The sequence below is a fragment of the Pleuronectes platessa genome, chromosome 17 (assembly GCF_947347685.1).
Source record: "Pleuronectes platessa chromosome 17, fPlePla1.1, whole genome shotgun sequence".
Lineage (NCBI taxonomy): Eukaryota > Metazoa > Chordata > Actinopteri > Pleuronectiformes > Pleuronectidae > Pleuronectes > Pleuronectes platessa.
Window position 1 is genome coordinate 17,173,212 of NC_070642.1, and position 9,738 is coordinate 17,182,949.

Below are 9,738 nucleotides of genomic sequence, written 5' to 3' on the forward strand. Positions count from 1 at the left end.
GGTTCAAATAATAAAACCTCTGTTTGACACTGATTCCAGAAGCATAAATGAAATCTATACGAGAAAAAAATTTCCCATGTTCTGCTCATTTGAAGTGAAGGGAAAGTGTCTCGTCTCTTTATCAGTGTGAAGCTGACAATTATCAGAAGTGGGGCCGTTCAGGGTGTGACTGTGTCAGGATCAGTTAACCTTTGGTTGACCTCAGGAAAGTGAGGCCACCTCTCCCGTCTGACCTCTTCACCCCTGCAACAAACACTCGGGTCAGTTAATAACATTCTCTGTGGGGAACCTGAACCAGTCACCTGCTGTAAAAGGTCTGTCACTAACCAATGCTGGACTGATGGTGCAGAGGAGATAAGTGTGAACCAAACCAAAACATAACTCGTTGGAAGGTGATAATGAGATCTGGGTAGCGTAAAGGAGAAAAACAATTTGAGAAAAGCTGCACACATTGTTATCACATTTTAAAGATAAATCTTTCGCTGGCTTCCTGCAGATGTAGCCTGAGGGGTGGGAAATTAATGCCGGAGTCCAGGAGGAGGCAGCTCAGCCTAAATATTAATGTGCTGTGTGGATTCCTCCGTGCAAAACATAATGGAAATGACTTGGCTGTCATGTAGTTGTGGCCTCGGAAGCAGAACAGGAGCACTTAATACTTGGAAAATACAATTGAGTTTAATCATAAACAACATTGTGGAAAAAGAAATCATGCTGTCATCACTATTCTTATATTATCTTTTATTAAAACATCATTGACCTCCGACAAGTAAAGAATGTACACAATAATAATTATAATGATAATAATAATAATAAACTGAATAACATCAGAAGAAAGTGTTTTCTGTTTATCTTTTTGTCGATTCACTGGATCTCTGCATTCTCTGACTTCAAGGCTTGAGCTAGTTTTAGAGGAATGTATAGTACAGGAATCCAAAATTATCTTTCCCCCCCCCCCCCCATCATCACGTTTTTGTTTTTTTTCATCTTCTGACACCACAACATATTTTGTCTCATTTGCAAGTCATTGCACACAACCGCTCGTGAAGTCTTCCAGAGGGGTTCGGAAATAACACAACCCTCCAGCGGCGAATGCACACACTCCCTCAGGTTCACGTGCAGTCAAACAAACGGTAAAAACGCACACACGCTTGAATGGCTGCGGTGGACGTGCACGCCGCCGAGCTCCAGTGCTCTGATCCGACCTTTTGGCCGTAAAGCATCACACCCCGACCGAGGCGGCGGCTTCATTCTCAGCAGAACCGAACACGAGAGGGGGAAAAGCATTCGTCTGCCACCGGCCTCGCTCGACCACGGCTCAGATAGAACCTCTTCACTGACTCTCTCTCTCTGCTCCTCCTCTCCATCAGTGCTTCACGCTGAGTGCTGCGTCCTCTGCTGCTGGAACTCAAAAAGGAAATGCCACAGATGCACGATCGGAGGGGGGGAGAAAAAAAGTGACCTTTAAAGAAAACACACCAAAAAAAAAAGATACTCACCGGGGGGGAACAAACCGTCCACTTTACACAACGTAATGTCAGCGGGCCGAGCACTGTGGAGATTGTCTTTTGATAAAGTCTGAACTTTTTAAAACATGTGAAACAATTAAAAACACAGTTACACGATAAAAACCTTTAATTTTTTTTTTTTTAAAGTCTGCACTCAGAGTGAAGTGTGGGTTTACAGTTTGTTCTGACAGGCAGGTGATGCTGAAAATCTCTATGATGGTTTTCACAGCAGTCCAAGTGGGCGTGACCAGAGCTTCTGTATCAGATCTCTGTATCTACCTCTGCTCCTGGAGCTTTTCATAAAAAGAAGCAGTCGGTCTCTAACAGTACCGTGTCCGGCGCTGGCGGTCATGTGTCAATGACGTCCTGCGCTGGCGAAGGTTCATGTGGCAAACTGGTGGTGTTGGGCAGCGGCTGCGTGTGGCTGACGGAGTTCTGCTGCAGCTCTAGCGCCATGGCGTTCTGCGGGTGGGGGAACTCCTTCACCTGTCGGCGGTACTCCAGGAAGGTGGACGCCTTGGTTGCGATGGCCACCACGTTCTTGCCGACAAAGATGGTGGACACGCGGCTGTCCTGAAACAACACCATGTTCACGCCCCGTATGAGGATGGTGACCACGTTGATGGTGACCAGGCTCAGGACCGGGTACAGCATCATCTTCTGGGGCGACATGTGCTCCCCCTGCATGCTGATCTCACTGAGCGACACGCAGGGCAGGATGAGCAGCAGGATGTAGCAGTAGAAGAACATCAGGCCCTCGGCCCAGATGGGTAAGCCCGTCCGCTGAGGCTCCCACAGGTTCGCTTGGATATCCAGCAGGTCCAGCAGGTCCAGAGCCACCCAGAACAGGCGGCTCCTCATGTCCTCCTTCTTTCTAAAAGTCCTCACGTATTCCATACTATCCAGAGCCACGAGAACCAGGTATAAACCCGGCACACACACAGATAGTAACAACGTCAAAGCCTTCCGTGCCACGGTCTCTAGACTCTTCCTGTCGGCTTTGCAATTCTGGAAGACGAAGTACAGTTTGATCTCCAGAACAAAGATGTAGAGAAACCACAGGATCATGGCGTAGCCTCGCCGGGCGGTGCGCACCTCGGCGCCGACCCACACCGCCACATACCGCAGCACGATGAGGAAGCATACGTCCCCAACCAGCACTATAATGCACACGCCGATCTTTCTGGGACCCTGGTTCTGCTCCACCAGGTAGGCGTCCATGAAGGCCATGCTGGTCATGATGACGATGGTGGTCAGGCACACGTGGCGTTTGTCTGGGGGCGGTAACACCATGGCGAGGTCACCGGCTGGCTCTCACTCTGTCCACAGCTTTCAAAGGGAAAAAAGAGAAAGTCCGGAGGGTGAACGCAGCGCTGTGCCCCTTCCAAACCCTTTAGAGTTGAGGAAAAAAGGGAATTTAAGGTGGTCTGACAGCTCTGGCGTGCACAGGTGCAAACATCCAACCTACTGTGTGTTTGTATTAAAATAATATAAGTCACTGGAACTAATAGTCCATTCAGGGGGGAGGGGAGGGGGGGGAAGGTTATTTCAGCTTAAAAGCAGAGCCGTGTGTGGAGTCAGCAGAGAGCTGCTGGCTGCTGATTGCTCTCAGACCATGGGAAAACGGGAACATCACCTCGTTACTCAGCGCACTTCCATTGATCCGGCCCTGCCCCTGAGCAGCGGCTACACCGAGGGCTCTACAGCTGACATACCATGACTGATAGTAATCCACACGTAGTCAAATAGAGAATACTCTGAGTGGGCTCCAGCTAATGGACATGTGATGGGATCGCGGGACACGGTGCGGCGGCGGGGAAATGTTTATGGAGGTGTTTATTTTTGTACGAGACTGTGGAGGAAGTAACCGGGCGGCATGAGACTATATCCGTGCGTACGCCCGTGCTGCTGCTCTGCATGTGCGAGGAATCCCTCTCTGGATCCTCCTGTGGAAGGTGGCGCAGTGTGTGTGGCTCCTCGCGGTCGTGCAGCTCGTGCGGGGGGAAACAGAGGAGAGGGAGGAGAGGAGTCTGCAGTGGCCAGAGGCCTCCAGCCGCCATAAATCACAGAGACAGCAGGTCAGCGGCCCACGAGGCCTGGCGTCCGACGACGGCTTCCCCGGGGGGAGGCTCTTACACCGGGCTGAAGATCCATTCTCTGTAACTCTTCTTGCCACGTGCCAGCCTCTCCTCAGCCTGGAGGAAGGAGAAATAAAGAGAGGGGGAGGAGAAGGAGAAAAGAAACCTGTCAGCACTACTGGGCCATATAACATGGATTTCATTGCCAACAGCCCTCCACATATGAGAAGCCAAGTAATGTGTCAGCTTGGCTCAAACGTGGCCTATTTTAGTATAGATAGGACAGAGCACAGTGCATGTTACAGTATAACTGCTCCAGGGTGTCATTACCTCCCTCTTGTGTATTGTCTCGAGACATCTGGATGCATGCCTCGATATGCCCTGTTGATTGTATTATTACATTCAGCATATTGGGGTAATACCCACTAGTTTTCATTTTGGGCGTTAAATTAATTGCAGATTTATTACAAGAAACTGTAGAACCCAATTTTATAGTCTCGTATAGGAGCTGAGTCGCTGCCGGCTCATTTTCTTTTTCTCTGCATTACTTGGCACAACACTCTCTTGTAAAAGTCAGGGTAAATGGGAGAGACGATGGCGGAGTTCACTTGCTGCATATATTTTGAGGCAGTTTGGTCCAAACTGCAACAAGGTAATCACGATTGCTCTGTGCCCGGTATGCAATAGATCTAGTTTAAATTATATGAGGCTGCTTAGGTTTTATTGTGGTGCATCTGTCGGCTTGTTATCACTTTGACTAGTGGTTTTCTTTCCGTCTCTCCTTTCTTTGAATGAACCTGTTCACAATGTACATGTCGTTGCCACTGTAACATCCTTATTAAAATGAACATCCCTCGTTGTTCAAACATCGTCTGAGGCAAAGACCACAAGCCTTCCTGCAGGTCACTACTCACTTTCTTCTTCTACGAGAGTCTTCAAACAGTAGACTGATAATTATGTTCGGCTCAAACTCCATTTCCAGCCTCCGATTACGATTTGTTTTTACAGGACGACGTTTCAAGGTGTTTCTGTTTTGACCTCTTTAGTAATCTGCCTGATGTGTGCGTTGAGGCGAGTGACAGGATGGGCTGGGGGGGGGGGGGGGGGGGGGGCTGTTCCCATCAACACGCTGACGTTTACATCACATCCTTAAAAAAACAAAACGAAACTGTACAGATGCTGAGTGCTTGACTCGCCAGCAGGAGCCCACCTCGTGCACAGGCCTCATCCATAAATAATACAGCATGTCTAAATAGGGTGGATAAAAAAAAGAAAAAAAAGAAAGGAAGAAGAAGTGAAATCTGTTTATTGAGCAGAAACCTCTCCCTGGGTTTAAGTTTGGGATTAAAGGGGAACTTGAATTTATCTGTCGTTCTCCCCCCCAGTCACCGGATCCTTCAGGCAGAACAGGAATAAATCACATTAGTGTTTCTGTCAGCTGAGGTAAACTCCAGGTCCGGATGTGACTGTTTTATTTAGAGAGCACAGCCAACACTGCTGGGTTCAGGTGAATGACCAGAAACCTCTCAGGCAGGTATCCTGAAAATAGTCCACAACTTGTATTTGAGTCCATGTCATGACAACCCAGACATAATCCAATAACATGCACTCACTCAAACCTCTCGGGTTTCCACAGCGAATCAGGTAGTTTTCAAAATATCTCAATAAGGCTGAAATGAACAAGTAAACACGGCCATGCTCGATGTTCTGTACTTAAACACAAAGATACTATGAGTTAACAATGACAATGCTAACTATAAATTGTATATAAAGCTGGAAGATGCTACCTCACTTCCCCCCAGTATCCAGAAATGAAGTAAAAGTATTCCTGATATTAACATCTTGCCCATTGGGAGCCGGAGTCTGTGCTGTTGCAACCAGTCCTGTCATATACACAGGCTCGACCAATCACGAGTCAGTCTCAGCTGTCAATCATGAACAGGAACAAGAATATGTGTCATACATCATTGCATATAGAACCACAACAGGTTTAATTTTCCGGGAAAAATGTTGGACGTTAAGCCAACGTGCTAACATAGCTAAACATTTTATATAGAAGTAAATTGTATCTATCAAAAAAGATTAGGCTACTAATGAGTTAATCAATGGTTAATTAACATCTAAAGTTTATAAATCTGTTACAATTAAGCGAGTAATTGCAAAAATAACCCACTAGCTGATATTTATCCCTTTCATCAGTTATAAATGTTGTTAATTCTTCATATTCATAGTCAAATGTTAGTATGCTGTTGATGAATGGATCGATTGAGATCAGGTCTTTTCTAGTGGTCAAACAGTTTAACCAGTGTTCCCAGTCTAGTCACGCAGACGTTGTTCTCATTAATGTCTTTTACTCAAACTCTTAATGAATGAAATGAAGAGTGTCTAATTAGACAACATTAACAAAACGCGAGATGTCAATAACAACAGCACTTTTAGACTGAAAGCTGAAGGTTATTTACTGAACATATTAGTCAAACACTTTCAAACCTTTTGGTGATATTGATTGACTTCATTTTAAAAAGCCAATCCAGGAATGTGTGTTGTGATTTATTCCGTCACTCTGCCTACTTCTGTGAGTCAAAGTCATTTTGACCAATTGACTTCTTCATATGACAAATTTAAGTAAGTAATAAATAAACATGAGTTGTTGTGGGTTTTTTCCCGGCGCGCTTTGTGAAATCAACAGAGCAAAATGAGCTTTTGAGCAGTTTTTGGAATGAGATCCAAAAGTTCGTGGACAGGTTGTTTATCATCAGAGAAGTTCCAACCTCTGAGAACATGAACTGTGTTTACACCCTGGAAGGAAATAAGGGAAAAACTTACACTAAATAGCTTCTTTCATGACTTTCAGTGGATATGTTGTTTGCTGTCTTTGCATCATAGACGTTTGATGAGGGGGGTAAAAAAAACAACTTGTTACATCAAATAACATCTCGACTCAAAGGCTGTTGATTAAGGCCCAGTTAACGACGAGCAAACCACCACAACCAGTCTCATTTGTAGCCCGTGCATGGATTTGAATGTTTAAAACCCATTATGTAGAACGAGGCCTAAGTAAGACATTAAATTCACAAAATGGTGATTAATTGACTGATTAGCAGAGAGCTATGGATCATTAATGTTCTGGAAGGACCACTGCTCTCATGTATACGGTACATCACGTCTTCATTTAAACACCATTAATTATCAGAAAAGACTTTGAGATTGTTAATAAGCGGATTATCGCCGACGTGATAACACACGAGTGCGAAATTGGACCTCCAGGAGTTATGACTTCTGGCCTGAACACGGATCTGGAGGCACGATTAGATCCTACATGGGTACCACATGAAACAGGAAGCTGATGAGCGTTGACAGTAATGGACGATTATTAATCCTCGCTGTCATATACAATAGAAAAGTGCCTTTGTCTGTGTGAAACGATGACACACGGCTCGGTTTAGCATATTCTCTTCATCACTTACGATATATGACTCGAGGCTACAGATTAGGCTGCGCCGCTGAATTGGGGGGTAAAAAAAAAGACGTCATAGAAATACTGGTTGATATGTAATTTGACAGCTGTGACACCGATCATCTCACATCGATGCCTGGCTCTTCTCCTGCAAGAGCACGGGGGCCCCAGTGTACAGCCGCCTGTACGTTTCCGCTGTGCTTATATGCTTCAATTACAGCGTATTAATTATAGTGTGCTATAAATAGGCAACACGGAGGGCTGCGAACTGGCAGCACAACATTTCTTCACAGAGGGAGGCTATTACTGTGTCTGTGGGCCAGGCCGTTATCTCTCTGAATAGCCAGAGCTTCCTTGTCGGGCACTTGTATTAACACTTAGCCCTCCCTGTCTGGCTGCAGGCTTCCATATGGATCACAGCTTGGACAAAGAAAGGGCATCTGTGCTTTTTTTTGTTGTTGTTAGTTTGCAGGTTTTACCAGAGAACACAGTGGAGAAGGTCTGTTTGAGCCCAAGGACAAACCAGTCAGGACAAGAGACATTCTTATACCAACCACCAGCATCAGAACTGACTCCAATACTGCCGATACAGCCTGGTCTACGCTAATCTACGTACTGATCCAGATAAAACTTCCTTCTTTACCACTGGCAAGTACTTTTTTAGAACGGTGAAGAAGAGGTTTTCGTGTATCGCCGCTAACATGTGGAGGAAAAGAGGACAAACTACAGACGACTTGGGAAGCGGCATTAAAACGTCGCTATAGACTTGACAGAGACGGTCCCAGAGCGAGACAGGTAACAGACAAACCTGTCCAGTTCGCTGTCGTGTATTCCTGAGTCTAATTCATCTTCTCTTTCAGTTTTGTCTCACACAAGCAGAAAACACAACTACAGAACAACAGAACAAAGCAGAAAAGTTGTGTTTTCGCATTCATGACAGCCATTAACGTCTCGGAACCGTAGTTATGACTGTCAGAGTGGATTGTAAAAGGAGTTCTATGGCATCCGTTCTTTGTCTGCGTTCCTTATTCAGTGGATCTCACCTGAGCAAGGCCAAACAACAATGATAGCAATCATCACTTCTATACAACTAGTATCAGATCATCTCTTGTCAATGCAACTGGAAAAACTGCATTGGTTCCTTTTGCACAGGATCCTTCCACTTGACTGTGTGAAGGGGGGAAAAAATAAAAATAATCAAAAGCTGATAAGTTGTTTAAGCCGCGTGCTGCTGCTTTCGAACACGCACAAACTGTTTATTACCTCTGTTCTCGCTAGATTGATGTTTGTCTTTTTTGACACAACCTCTCCGTTTAGGAATAGTTGAGTCTTTCAAGCGCCGAGAAGCTTTTTCTTTTAACACTGCGGCGTCCTGACAGCTGATGCATCTCGTGAGGTTTGAGCTATCGCTTGTTTACAGCAGCAAAAAATCATTTCATCCTTTCGACTGTGGATGACGCGCTCCGTCACCTGTGGGTTTCAAAGCAGACCGAGATGTTTATGATTTGCCGGAGCCGAATTGTTATGCATTAAATGAATTGTGTTACATCAAACTCTCCCGACTGTGCTTTCTTCCTCCCGGCTCGACACTCCAAGGATGATCAAATGTTTCCGTCAATGTCAGCAACACTGCTGCGGGACAGTGAAGGTCCTCCGCGCGGGGCCGTTTTGTCCGATATTTATGTCAGGTTGTCTTCATTAGAGCCAGAACGAGGCCCATATGTGGTCTTGGATGGCGGCCATCTCCATCATCTCAGCAGGTGTTCTGAGCCGTCCTTTGTGTTACAGTCAGCGCTTGGCTAGTTTAGGGAGCGGTGGCAGATTGCTTTGAGTTTGCCCAATGCACAGGGAAGAGCTCAGCACAGCTCAGCCGAACAAAGCCTTGCGCACACACACACACACACAAACTGAACACACACGTTTGAAATGCACACATACACGCGTGCACTCGCATTGGCCGTGCACGTATGGAAGCTCTTTCGCACACGCCTACATTTCCCCCTGCCTGACAGGATTCCAGTCTGAGGGTCACGTCTTTATCCCATCTCTCACTGCCTGGTAACATCCTCTAACCGCACATTGAACACATACAACCTCAACTGATTATAACTCAGGACGCCACTATATCCCCAGATCCCTGCATACATGTTAAGACCTGTCTCATGTTCCCCGCCGGGGCCAATAACCAAGCAGATGTCTGCTCGGTTCCAGCAGCCGCACCGACGAGTGTGCGTGGCATCTCTAAGGTGCTCAGTAAATTTCCTTTTTCTGAATTAAAACCACCTCAGCTTCTCTCACGGGGCTGAGCCTGGGCTGTGATGCATTACTCCAGTGTATATCTACTGTATCTAATGGATCACCGGGGTGGCGCATTGGAATTCTACACACGTCCCTTTTACATTTTGTTGTCATTGTGTTTTTTTGGCAGGTGTGTTACTTGCTCTTAGATTCCTATTTTCTTGTTTTCCTGTTATCCCTGCATTATATGCCGGTAATTACTCATGAGGTCGCACTGGGTGAGAATACTGAAGAGGATCTGAAACTAAGAAGGGGGCCTTGTTTTGTAGCAGTGGCTCAGCTCATTTTATCATCAATTATGTTTGATCAAAGCCGATGCTCACTCTACTTTTGCATGTCACATCGAGTGCGTGATGAGCAGCGATTTGTTCATCTCAGCAAATAACTGGAACCGACCCAA

At 45.9% G+C, this 9,738-nt stretch overlaps 1 protein-coding gene across 1 annotated transcript; it reads right to left on the reverse strand.

Moving 5' to 3' along the window:
* Window positions 1–1,853: 1,853 nt before the first annotated feature.
* tmem121ab (transmembrane protein 121Ab) lies at window positions 1,854–2,798 on the reverse strand. Its single transcript, XM_053445700.1, has one exon. The coding sequence runs from the start codon at window positions 2,796–2,798 to the stop codon at window positions 1,854–1,856; it is 945 nt and encodes a 314-aa protein (XP_053301675.1).
* Between the last annotated feature and the right edge of the window lie 6,940 nt (window positions 2,799–9,738).